Source organism: Talpa occidentalis, unplaced genomic scaffold (assembly GCF_014898055.3).
Source record: "Talpa occidentalis isolate TD23 unplaced genomic scaffold, MPIMG_talOcc4v2.1 talOcc4.3, whole genome shotgun sequence".
NCBI lineage: Eukaryota > Metazoa > Chordata > Mammalia > Eulipotyphla > Talpidae > Talpa > Talpa occidentalis.
In genome coordinates this window covers 125,472,374-125,486,335 of record NW_023603184.1, presented here as the reverse complement: position 1 = coordinate 125,486,335, position 13,962 = coordinate 125,472,374, and the positions used below count along the sequence as shown (strand labels likewise).

General features: G+C 39.8%; 1 protein-coding gene across 22 annotated transcripts in view; it reads right to left on the bottom strand.

Annotated features, from left to right (window-relative positions):
- Positions 1-10,677, bottom strand: part of ABI2 (abl interactor 2) — a 62,714-nt gene extending 52,037 nt beyond the window's left edge. For 9 of the 22 annotated variants that reach the window (XM_054700005.1, XM_054700008.1, XM_054700009.1 and 6 more), the window contains exon 1: positions 10,452-10,674. In XM_054700005.1, coding sequence (XP_054555980.1) covers positions 10,452-10,568 — 117 coding nt within the window. In that variant the 5' untranslated portion in view covers positions 10,569-10,674. Of the gene's footprint in view, positions 1-10,150; positions 10,194-10,451 lie in introns of those variants that run through there. The other 13 variants (XM_054700011.1, XM_054700013.1, XM_054700015.1 and 10 more) reach the window with 4 other exon arrangements.
- Between the last annotated feature and the right edge of the window lie 3,285 nt (positions 10,678-13,962).

Sequence of the window (13,962 nt, the reverse complement as noted above, 5' to 3'; positions counted from 1 at the left end):
CTTCTGCCTGCTCTGCTCCCCGCTCTGACTCTGGTGAATTCTCTCACCCTCCTGCGCTTCTGACTGTACCCAGTGCATCATGTATAAACAAAACAAACAAATAAATAAATAAATAAACATGCCTAAAAAAAATGATCAACATCATAATCATTAGAGAAATAAAAATTAAAACCACAATGAGAGATCACTTCAGATTTGTTATCTCATCTTTTTTTTTTTTTTTTTTTTTTTTTATAGAGGCATGTTTTCTTTCTTTCTTTCTTTCTTTGTTTGTTTTTGTTTATACATGCACTGGGTACAGTCAGAAGCGCGGGAGGGTGAGAGAATTCACCAGAGCCAGAGCGGGGAGCAGAGCAGGCAGAAGGACCGAAGTACACTGCTGAGGGGAGTAGCGGGCGGCAGGAGAGGTCTGCTCGCCATGTGGGACCCTCCTCTGGTGGCCAGGGAGCAGCTGGGGATTGAACCGGCGCCGCAGAGGCCGTGGGCAGCTTCGCAACCCAGCGCTCAACCGCTGCGCCACCGGGGAGGCCCTATCTCATCTTCTTAATGACAGCCATTCAAACAAGTGTTACAAAAATGTGGAGAAAGGAGAAACCTAGTGTATTATTGGTGGAAAGGTAAACTGGTAAACCCCAATGGAAAACAGGTTGGAGGTTCCTCAAAAAATTTAAAACAGAACCACCATATTATCAGCAATCTCACTTCTGGGTACATATCCAAAGGCAATAAAGTCATCTTGACATACCTGTATTCTCATGTTCATCACAATGGTTATTTACAATAGCCAAGATAAAAGAACAACTCAAGTGTCCATTTACAGATGAACAAAAAAGATGTGACAGACAACCATATGTTGCTTAATGACAGGGACACATTCTGAGAAATGCATCTTTAGGTGATGTCATCTTTGTGCAGACATCATAGAGCACAATCACACAAACCTAGATAGCACACCCTACTACACAGCTAGGCTAGTCAGTATAGCCTACTGGGACCATAATCATAAAAAAAGTCCATCATTAATGGACTTATGCAGCACATGACTGTGTGTGTGCTGTCCATGTATACATAGACATACATGCAAACATACAAGAAAATCCTGTCATTTACAACAACATGGATAGACCTTGAGGGCATTTTGCTAAGTAAAATAAATAAGACAAATACTCCAGATATCTTTTTTTAAAAAAGATTTATTTATTTATGCCTACAGAACTGGGGCACAGACCAGAGGTGTGGGGGGGTGAGAGGATTCACCAGAGGCAGAGTGGGGAACAGAAGAGGCAGATTGTCTGAAACACACTGCTGAGGGGAGCAGCAGGCAAGTCAGGAGAGGTCTCCTGCGCCATGTGGGTAGCTCCCTGGCCGGGGATTTTTAATTCGTGCTGCAGTGGCTGTGGACAGCTTCATAGGTTGCATCTTAACCCTTGTGCCACCAGGGAGGCCCCTCCATGGTATCATTTATGTATGACATTTTAAAAAGGCCAAACTCAGGGCCTCCCTGGTGGCGCAAAGGGTTAAGGGTCAGCACTGTGAAGCTATCCATATCTACTGCAGCAGGAGTTCAATCCCCAGTCAAGGAGGTGACCCACATGGATCAGCAGACCTCTCCTGTCTCGCCCACTGCTCCCCTCAGCAGTGTATTTCAGTAGATCTGCCTGTTCTGTTCCCCACTCTGCTCTGGTGAATGCTCTCAGCCCCCTGCACCTCTGGCCTATACCAGAGTTCTTGTATGCATAAATAAATAAAACTTAAAAAAAAAAGCCACACTCATAAAAACAGAGAATAGTGATTGGCTGGGACTGGGGAAAATGGAGAGATTCCAGTTCTAAGATGATTGTCTAAGGGAGCTAATATATAGTATGGTGACTGTGGTTGAAATACTGTATTATATACCTGAAAGTTACTAAAAAGTAAATCCTAAATATTTCTCACCACATACAAAAAAACAGTTATGTGAGGTGATGGAAGTATTAATTAACCTATTGTGGTTACCATTTCGCAATATAGATATGTGTATCAAGTCAGCATGATGGACACTTTAAAACCTACATGGTATTACATATTAATTTATCTCAATACACCTGGGGGAAAATAAACAACTCCACAGTCTCCTTGAGAAATTTATACAAGCACTAAGTGGTTATCACATAATAGTAAATCCTAGAGTAAACTAAAAATCACAGAATTCCCCACCAGGTACAGCAATGTCTAACAAATCAGTGAGAAGAATCAGAAGTAAACCACTGGAACTCCAACGTATCTGTGATCAGAAAACTGCAACATAATAGTAGACTGCATTTTACTAAGTGACTGTGCAATGTCCAAAGAGTATATATGCCACATCCTGACCCTCAATACCCATGTAGCTAGTAAATGTACAATGCAACACTGCCACAGAAAATCTGTTTTTCTGATCACTGTTCTGTCAGCATAAACAACAGCTAGAGCAAAAATGCCATCTCCCACCCATATTTCCTTACAAATATCAAATGAGTACATAAGAAGTGACATTAGAAAATCCTCATTTTACAAACACAAGAGTATTGTTGCAGGAAAAAATCAGAAATAGATATGAAAGAAAATGTGAGAATATTAATCATCACCAAGAGGTAAAAAGTACCTTTACTTGTGGCAAATATTTCAAACTTAACATGTTAAGTCAAACTTAACATCACCAATAATGTGACACAATTCTTATATAATGTACTGCACTGAAAACATATCACTGACTTTCCCATCAAATATACAAAAATGCACAAACTAATTGTAATCACAAGGAAACAGAAAAACCCAAATTGATAAGGCATTCTAAAAGAAAAATAATAAAAGACACTGGCATACACTCTTCAAAAACACTAGCATAATGAATTTTTTTTTTAAATCTAAAGATTTATTCTAGCAATAGATTCAAGCGGCATGAAAATAAGTGCAGTAAGAAGTCCCAAACTTACTCCCGGATAAGGAGGAAAAGGTTCTGTTAAAAAAAAAATTTTTTTTGTTGGTATGTTGACAGAAGTTGTAATTCAGGAGACAGGGGTACAAGGATGTGATGACTAAGGCAACTACAGTTTTTCAATTCAAATGTATGAGAATACTGCACAGAGTTCTAGAGATATGCATAACATGTCCCTTTGGTATTCAGCAGAGTACTGATCAGTGTAAGAATAAGACAAAACTATATAAGGGTAGGGAAAGACTCACTCAAGAGGATCAGAAAAGAAAACAAATGGGGCTCATACATGATAGGGAACAATGCACATTCTTACCAGCCAAAACATAAAACTTCCCAATTCATGGGACATTGGTAGAACAACACAGAAGGGTCTGCTTTCTGAGTAGTGAAGAGTAAGGTTCTAGATTAACACACTTTACTGGTCTCAACAAAAAAATCTTAAAAGACTCAAAAGGATGAAAGAGTTCCCAGGTAATTTAATTGCATCCAAGAATAAAGCTCATGAACATCTATAAAAAAATTTTTAAAAATTCAGCACCAGCTAATAATCACAATGACTGTACAATCACTCAATCAAGAAATACATGTAAAGGAGGAGGTAAATCTGACCAATAATGAGGAGAAAAATCAGTTGAAAGCAATGTAGAATACAAATATTAAAATGCCATGACAAGGCTACTAAGATTGCTACTTTAATTACAACCTATGCATTTACAAGTTAAAACCCAGGTGATAATAAAAAAAAACCCCAAATTGAGCCCCAGAGATGAAAACTATAATGTCTGAAGCAAATATGTCAAATAGAATGACAGAAAATATACCAAGAGCAATTAATGAACTTGAAGACATAATAACAGAATCTCTAAAATGAGGTACAGAAAAAAAAAAAAGAATTTGAAAAATGAAGGATGAATCAGTAAGCTATGGAACAACTTCAAGTGGATTAATATATTAATGAAGTTCCCAGAGAGGAGGATTAAAAAAAAAATTGACATAATACTGCCTAAAATTTTTCCACACTTGATGAAAGTGCTACATTCATAGATCAAAGAAATGCAATGAAACTTGAACATGAGAAGTATGAAGAAAACTACATCAAGGACATCAAAATCATAAAAAATGGTGAGAACATATTCCAGGGGAAGTGAGACATTACAAAGGAACAAAGATAGGCATAATAGCTGAAGCCAGAAAACAGTGCAGCACAAATATAAAATACTGAAAAAATAATCTGTCAAGCTAGAATTCTTACCCAAATAAGTTACCTTCATATATGAAACCAAAAGAAAAGGTATTTTTAAAAACCTGATAAAACCAAGTGCTGACACAGAGAGTAAATGGAACTTTTATGCATGCAAAACAGTATCATTTTGGAAAAGAGTTCAGCACTGTCTATAAAGTTAAACATTTACCATAAAACCCACTAATCCCACTCTTAAGTATTTTCTGTCAAGGCAAAGGGAAAGCAAGATCTGACAGATTCACTCAAGTTCTAACACACTCTTGTTAGATTCTGAAAGTCTTTTTATACAGAAAGCAAAAACAAGAATAGCAAAGATGAGGTCCTTGCACAAAGTATCACCAAAACACAAGGGCCCATGATTGCAAACAGATGATACAGCACTGCTGCTGAAGAGCCAATGCCGTGTTACAACCTAAGTTTATAGTCTGTAGCTATACTCTAAAAGCATACAAGCGAAAGTCCCTTCTCATCAGTCCTACGAGGTAATGAGAAACAATTACGAGGACAGCCTCCTTGGTAGATAGAGAGTAAATGAGAAAAGACCTAAAAGAAGCTCCTCCACAAACCTCCTATAATCCCATATTCCAAGAGGATCACAAGGTGCTGTTAAAACTCAGATCACCCCTAGTTCAAACCTTGTCTATGTAGATGTACAAAGTCATCACGACACTATGATGTAACAGATCCATTAAATTTATCAAAGTAAGAGAAATACTTATGTCCCGTCAACACCTGTTAGTAAACATTTTAAGCTGTAGTCATCTAAACTAAAAAAGTTAAAACTAAGCAATTAGACAAAACCTAGAAAATGTTATGGTGGTTACATAACTATAAATTTGTCAAAATTCACAGACCTTTACATCTAAGAAACATAAATTGTATTGTATTATATATCTACACACACACAGAGTACCTCAACATACCTGATTTTAAAATCAAATAAAAAAAAAAATCCTTGTAAATTTTTCAAGGTAAGGCTATTTTGTGGTCTAAAATTTCTACAATCAAATATATCAATTTTATAAAAAAGTAAAACTCCATTCCTTGCAAGATAATGACTGCAAAGCTGCATTCTAAGTGGTGCTTAAAGAATATAAATGATTAGAAAAAAATGCAAGACTATTTTAGAATTACATTCACTCTATAAAATAATTCAGTGCACTAATATATTCAAGTTATGTATTTCTGACATGTAGTGACTGTATAATTAGTGTTCACTATATGCACAATAGCCTGTGGCTAATGGAAGGATATTCTGAAACTTATGAAGATGTTCTAGAAACTTTGTATCTTGAAGAAGGAACACTAAATAAAAGAAAAATTCAACATAGGTAATGCTACTTTACCTATTAAGTCTCATAAAAATTCAACCATATATTAACAAAAGTCTACATATTGTTTAATTTTCAAGATATTTTTGTCCATCCACCAAGAGTACATTTACATACTGACACTGCATGCTATTAAAATTCCCTGAATTTTAAAAGGTAACACCAAAAGGATCTCATACTCAAAAATATCTCTGCTACATATTCTACACATAAGTAAATCAATGTGGTTATGTAACTGATTTCTACTGGAAGAGAAATGAGGCTGAACCTATCATACACATTTTAAATCATACCAAGATAATATGACAAAAGGGTAGTTTTTAAATTGTTCAGATAAAGGGTAATTTCTTACCAGGAAACGCTTCAAGGTAGGGCAAAAAGAAGTGCAATTGGAGTCCTTGGATCAATAATGAAAATTATGAGATCATTAAGGAGAAGAAAGGGTAGGTAGCAAGTGCACAAATGGCACAATTTTAAAGAGTAAGGGGCTCAGAATTTAGCCTGTGCTGGCAAATTTGTCAAAGCTCTTGATAATGCCTAGTTTCAACGAAAAGTCAATCACTAAATGACTGTTAGGAGTTAGAACTACTTTCCTAGAAGAAGATAAACTTGATCAAATCCTAATCAGTTAAGTTACCTCAATCTAGGGAAATTGAGTCTCCCTAATTCAACCTGACTTTCAACAATGTGGTTCACTCCATTCTGTGGCGGTAAAAGACAAAAGTCACAGGGAAGGATGTAAATATCAAATCTCAAATCTCTACTCTCCGCTGACCTCTTTATTCTTCGCTCTAAGTATTTTTAAGATTCCTCTGTTTGTGGGAACAAACAAAACTCAACACATAAACACAAACCTTTCTGTATACCCTGACATTCAAAAAGCAAAATCACACCTAGCACCATTAAAATTTCCTTTTTAAAGCAAGGTATAAAGTAACATAGAACATGAACCTGTTTTTGTAAAAATATATGATATAGTTATGTATATCAAAACAATTTCAAGTATAAATACCAGATATATATTCAAAATGATTGAGGGGCAGCTTTAAGTGTCTTCCTTAACACCAAGGTGCATTTTCTAGTAACTTTTCAACAAAGAATGTGTATTCTAATAGTTTTTATTAAATAATTTTAAATCTTTGCACAATTTTAGTATTTTTTTAATGAAACTGACCAGTATTATCCCTTTATACATTTTTCATGCGATTTTCAATTAATTTTGGGAGTACTGTTTGGGCAGCAGGGGCGGGAGTTACTAATGACATCTCTCCTATTATTCAAAAGAAAATATTTCAGATAAAATTTTCAGGTAAATTCCTAATTTCGATTCTTCTGAACAAATCCATGTTAATGATTTTGCTCTTAATCTAAACCTTGGACAATAGGATTTTACTCACAAAAAGCATTAACTTTCTGCTCTTTAACAAAAGAAAAATGTAAATACAAACATGTCGGTCTTTAGATTCACTTCAGGAAGTAACCAATATAAATTTATTTCATCTACAAAATCATTAAACTAACCCATATTATAATAAAATTCCATTTGTAAAAATGTAGACTCCAGACTAGTCAATACAGTAAATTTTTTTCTAAGTGCTTCCAAGATTAGGCATCAATATTCATATTAAAAAATAAAAGGAAACATCGGTCTTACATATAACTCCAAAAAATCCTTAGTAATTATTAACTCCTTTTTTCAAGCAGGAAATAAAATCAATCTGGTGATATCAGCAAATTATAGTTAGGACTTTTTATCATCACATTTTAGAAAACACATCTTTGACTTTTTCTAAAGAGTGAAGTAAAACAAAATTATCGAAACTTTTACTAAAGAAGAGTTTTAAACTTCTAATGTTAACTGCACTAGTAACCTGGAAAACTACTTAAAACCATGCTCTACCTGAAGATTTTGAGTATTAAAACAGGAAATATCAGCATCTAACCACTCCTAACATCAATAATATATAGGAAGGATGACATTTCTTAGCTATTTAAAACTGCAGGTTATCAAATAACATCCTTTGTTCAAGAGGTTTCGTTTTAACATTGATAAGAAAAAAACAATTCTGAGTGTACAAATCAACATTGTTGAAGATTATTGGAAAACCTAGTCTCCTTATGCATCATGGCTTAAAATCAAAGTTTCCACAAACCTATCAATGACATTAAGTGAAGACATAGTGTACAATTGTTTTCAGGACAATAAAGTCCTTTTCCTTCCTTTGCTCGATTTTCACACTAAATAGAACCTACATTTAGAATATTCTTAGTCACCCTAACTTTTTGCATATTCTGAGGTATAAAACCCAAAGTTTAAGTAAGAACATATAGCAAAGAACCTTTCCATTTTTTTCATACATTAAACAGATTTTTTGCTTCGCAGGCAAAAATTACAATTCCACAAAATAAAATGTGTATTAGATTCATTAACTTGAGCTAGTGGTTAGGGCATGATGCTATAAAAAGGCTAAATTGATCACCTGATCACAGATCCCACAAATTAACTTTCATCTACTGCAGGGTCACATGCAGCATCAAAACCCCTGCTGGTCAGTTCTGTGGTCACAAGGAGAAATCTGTCAGAAAGCTGGGTCAGCACAAATCTACTTTCCTCATGTTCTATTTATCAACTTTACAGTGAATAATGTTACCAGTTGTCAACTGGGGAAAGAACACCAATGAGATGTGCGTGTGTGTGGACAGACACACACACACACACGCCCATTAAACTCTAAAACAGAAAATCTGATAGGTAAAAGTGTAAAAATCGATTTTAGAAGCTAAATGGAAGAAATATTTTAAAATCAAAAAATAGCTAAGTCCATTGACCAGTACTTATACTGTGAATTTTAAAATGCTTAACACACTAAATTCTGAATCCCAATCTAAGACATATAAATAACAGCAACATTCTTCTCTTTTAAACTGGAAGATATATTTTTAAAAAGTATTACAAAAATGATCATCACTGGCCACTTTAACTTCTCAGCTTTATTAATCCATGTACTTTTACCTCTATGTAACAGTAAGAAGGTAGGAACTATATACACCTCCAAATTACAATAAAATTCTCTTCAAAAAAAAGGCAAACTTGTTTTTCGTTTTTTTAATTTACTGGTAATAACTCAAGCCCAATCACCCTTCTAACCTCAATTTCTCTTTTAATTTATAACCCTTTCTCATAATATGCTGCAGGAGGCAATGGAATTACCACTTTAGTTCTTTAGGTTTGCTTCTACCAGAAACTGAATTTCCTAAAGATAGCACACCTGCTGTCACTTCTTCCCATCTGCAGTCCATTACAGAACCGACTGACAAACCGTATGACACTCATTTGCTTACAGATGAGCCTCTCCTACTAACTACACTATGAAATTCTATAACCAGCAGGTGTGTATCAATCCGTGACATAGCGCTGGCTATAGAAGATTTTCAACTACAGTGAAAAACCGAGCAATCTTTTCTACTTCACTATTACCAAAGCACCCTACAAATATGGACAACGGTATCCTTCATAGGAATCTCTGACCCAAGACACATTCTTTGCCGACTAGCTACTTTCTACTGCCTCTTTGGAGGGAAACAGCTTGGATGATGTCTGCTTCATTCTCCAATACAAATGTTCTCTACAAGATTATTATCTAGACTACAAGAGTGTAGTATATGTCCTATGAAATAAAATCTCACAATACAATCTTTCAATCCTTGATTAACCATGTGGACCTGGCAAAATTTACGAACCTATAAATTTTTAACACTTTTTTTTTGTCCAGTTTACACTGACTTGAGAATGCTTCCCGATACAGCTGATGTGAAGGATGCCTGGAGAGATGGGGGTGGGAGCAAGAAAAGAGACACCACACCGAAGACACAATTTAACACACTTCTTCCATTTCTACCTTTATCCCAAGAGAATTTCAACGAGCAGGGGGGGAAATGGTGGTAAAATCTGAGATTCAGAACAAAAGATGCTGAACTGGCAGCCTGTGCGTTTTAACCTATCCTTTCCACTAATTTTTAAAGGAGGATTTTTTTTTTCTTTTTCTATTTTGCTTCATCCAGGAGCAGCTGGATCTCCTCTCACCCAGTGTCCCTCTTCTCCATGCACATACACACGGCGGTGCCGCTATGGGTGACAAACCAACCACCAAGGGAAAAATTAAAACACGCGGTTTATGTCCCAATTCTCTCTGGAAAAGTCTCAATTCTTTATCCCACAAGAAAATTATCTATTTTCAAGGGATGGAGAGGAGGAGAGAGCAGGGGAATCAGATCATTATCATGCTGCTTCTCATTCTCCACAGGGAGGAAAAAAATGGCAGTAACTTCCAACACGAGACAACTGCTCTTCTCTTTCGCCGTCAGAACCTAAAAAACAACTAAGCGACCAACCAACCGGCCTTTTGGGGCATTCACACGAATAGAAAACTAAGGTCCTTTACTTGGCAGCAACACAGCCCCTTAAAAATAATCCTCCAAAGCTTGGGGGAGGTGGTTGCTCCCTCAACCCCCCCCCCAGACACACACCCCTGCCCTGGGGGTGGGGGCGCGGAGGGGGAGCAGGATTCTGTCAAATGCAAAATGCTCCCCCCGTCCTCCTCCGCCATCCCGAATACTGACCCGCACCGAGCGAGGCGGCGACGGAGCGCAGGGGCAGCGAGGAGGCGGGGACGCCACACACGGCGCACTTAGGGCTGATTCCTGCTTTTTAAACATGTTTTAAAGCTACAAATTCCTCCAAACGGAGCAGTCTCACCCGTACACCACCAGCACCAGCTCTCCCGGGCGACCCTCACCGCGCCGCGGCCTCGGCCCCGCGCGCCCCGCGCCCCCCGCGCCCGGCCCCCGGCCCCCGGCCCGGCCCCCGCGCGCCCCTCCCCGCGGCGGGCCCGGCGCGCCCAGGTCGGGGAACGCGGCGCACCTGGATGTAGTTGTTCTCGCAGTAGTCGGCCACCCGCTCCAGGTTCGTGTAACTGTCGAAGAGGGCCCGGCGGCCCCCCGGGATTTCCTCCTCCAGCAGCATCTGCAGCTCCGCCATCTTCACATCCTCCTCCTCAGACAGACCGCAGAGGAGCGGCGGCCGCGGCGCCAGGGAAACCCGAGGCCGGGCGAGGAGGAGCGCCCGCGGCGGCGACGCCGGAGGAGCGAGAAACGCGGCCCCCCCCGCGCGCGCCAGGGGAGGGGGCAGCAGGAACGGGGGCGGGGCGCGAGCCGGCGGACTCCGAGGACGGTCACCGCGGCGACGGCCGGCCGGGCGCGCGCACGCGCACGCGCGCTCCCTCCCTCCGCCCCCGGGCGCCCGAAAAAGATTCCCACCCACAGCCGCGCCGCCCGCCCCTCCTCCACTTCCGGCGTCTCCTAGCGACGCCGATAGTGGGGGCCGGGATGCGCGCGGGAGTCCGGCGCGCGGTTAACCCTTTGGGCCCCGCGGGCTGCGCGGCTCCGAAGTCCCCCCGCCCCCCACGCCTGTCCCCCGGCGGCCTTTGTTCGTCCGGCGTGAACGCGACACCCGGCTCCGCGGTCTTCCCGCCCGCGCCTCCCGCCCGAGGCGCGAGCCCGTGGGGTTCACCGGCCGGAGAGATACTACCAAGCCACAGAACTTCCATGCAGCTTTATGTGCTGCCTCACTTTTCGTTTTTTCTCCTCTTTGACCACAGCCATCCTCTTTGATGATGGTCCGTGAATTTGTTTCCTAGTCCCAGTTTCCGGTACTCGACTTTTTTCTCACTAATTTGCCCACTAACATTGTTTTCTGTTCTGTAGTCTGTTCTCATTTGTATCCCCTGGAACTCGGTTTTTATGCTTGTCCTCACTCTCATTGACTTCCTCGACGACAGCCTTTTCTGTCAGTTTTCTGGTTCTGTCAGTTTCGTTGCCTTTTTTTCGTGGATTCATTAAAGTCTCGGGAAAAAAAACGGTTTTGCCGGTCCTGTACTAATTTAATTCCTTAGAGGGTTGTTACAGGGATAAAATAAAAGTTTTTGTGACAGCAGCTTGGAAAAATCTTTACTACACAAATTCAAGATAGATCATTTGGTCTTGCAGTTATTATTCTGCTGATATTCCCCCAAATGCTCTTTTTTCATAAACCAGACTACTTCACATATGTGGTCATAAAAAAGCTGTAAGGCCGGACAACAGTTGAGCTATAAAAGTCCGTGGCCTTCATTTGTACTGTGGAAAGTCAAAACTGACAATGTTGCAGTTTAGAACATGATTCACTATTTTAACTTCGACTCTTGTTCTTGCCCTTCAACGGGTTTCCCCCCCCCTCAGATTATGAACGAATTATATGATACTTTCTCAAAGAATTATTTTAATACCATACCATTACAAACTGGAGCAATCGCTGAGATTATTATAATGGCTTAATGAGACATACAGCAGCGAATTGAGGTTTCACTGTGAAATCCAAATGAAACTATTGAAAAGTTGTTCCCACCAATTAGTTTTCTTCTTGACTGCTTTCAATATCTTTCAACCTTAAGTGTGCAGTTTGTGAAAAATGAAAGGTCACACGCAAGTGTCCTTAGAGAGCAGTAGTGATTGAATCAAGTAGTTACCTAAATAATATATAAACTTGCTTCAAGGAATAAGACATGTACAGTCAAGTGAATAAAACATTAGCTCAAGTTTAGACTAAATTTCAATGGATCAAAAAGTTACATTTGATTCTAGTAGTTCAGGGGATTAGTTAAATGGTAAGCAGGCTCCTTCCCACATACACTTATTCCCACCAACATACTTTTTGTTTTTGTTTTAATTTTTTTTTCATAGAGGCATGTTTTTATTTATTTATTTGTTTGTTTTGTTTATACATGCACTGGGTACAGTCGCCGGGGAGCAGCCGGGGAGCAGCCGGGGAGCAGCCGGGGATCGAACCGGCGCCGCAGAGGCCGCCGGGCAGCTTCGCAACCCAGCGCTCAACCGCTGCGCCACCGGGGAGGCCCCACCAACATACTTTTAAATACTGCTTAGCAATTTGCCCAATAAACAAATCTCCCTGGGGGATGTCTTCATCCTAGGAATGGTTGTGTGAAAATTTCAGTACTTTTTTTATAGGTCAACTCCTTGGATATTCATTTACTTATCTGAAAAATCAAAGGGTTAAACTCAGGTCAGTTGTTCTCAAACTCCAATGTGGATTGAAAACACTTGGAGGGCTTGTAAAACACAGATGGCTGCATCCCCCCCCCCCCCCCCCCCCCCCCCCGTTTCTGATTCAGTTGATTTGACCCAATTTATAGTTCTAACAAGTTCCCACATGATGCCAATGAAACTGCCCTTCTGGTTCTGAAGGCTATAATTCCAATTTCTGGCAGCTGGAAATCTCCACTAAGAGGTGCTTCTAAGCACCCAAGGACTTAGATGCACACTCGTGCTGCCACCAAAATTATTTAAGCAAAAAGGAAGTTAAGTGCAAGATCTATAAACATGTAGGTATCATGTATATGATTGCAATTATATATATAATATGCATATTATTTGGAAGGGGGGGTCTGTGGTTTTGCTCACTTTAATTTTTCTATAATGAACATGGATATTTTTCTTCTAGTCTAGTAAGACTATTGTAGGGTAAGGTAAAAGGTGTCAGGCTTTTCTGCCCTCGCGCCATTAGGATAGATGCCAGAACCCTGTGCTCCCAAATGCATGCCTGATGGCGGGCACCTGGAGTAGGGTGTGGGTATAGGTAGATGGGATTCACCTGGGCTAAGACTGGGTTTTTAAGGGCAGCGTCACGGGGACGCCAGCAGAAACCTAAAGAAGAGAAGCAGTAGAAGCAGAGCCATGAAAAGAGCAGAGAGTAATGTGAGAGAAGGCAGGAGAGCCCAGAGTGAAGACTTGCTGAGGGCTGAGAGGCCTGCCAGCCTCCGGGGCCCCCAGCACCCTTGCCTGACATATGCCTGGTAAATCTAAATAAAGGACCTGCAAAAGCCACTGAGGACTCTGACTCCTCCTTTACCCAGTCTGCTGGATCAGAAAACCTGTCCTGTGTCATTCCTGCCCCTACAACTATGAACTCCCAAAATCAGAGAGAATGCTTTAGTAATGCAGCCCAAGATGACTGTTTTTTTTAGCAATTTATCATCAGCTTGATTCAAAATAAGCATTAGGAGCTCCCACATATTTTACATACTAACCTAATATTGCCAAGTGCAATTGATATTTTTTAAATCTAGTTATAGTTATTGGTATTTATTTCCAGTAATTTAAACCTTAGCTTTTTTCCAAATTTGAACCCTTATTACCATCTCTTGAAATAATCTTGTTTCACAATACCTATAGATTTGATAAACAAGACTTTTGGATTCATCATAGCCTTTAATAAGAATGGTGAACAAGGCAAGGCCAGATGAGAGCCCAATAGCTTGCTCTTTAAGTCTCACTTGTTCAAAGTCACCATTAATAAACCTTAAATTTGTCCAGTTGTG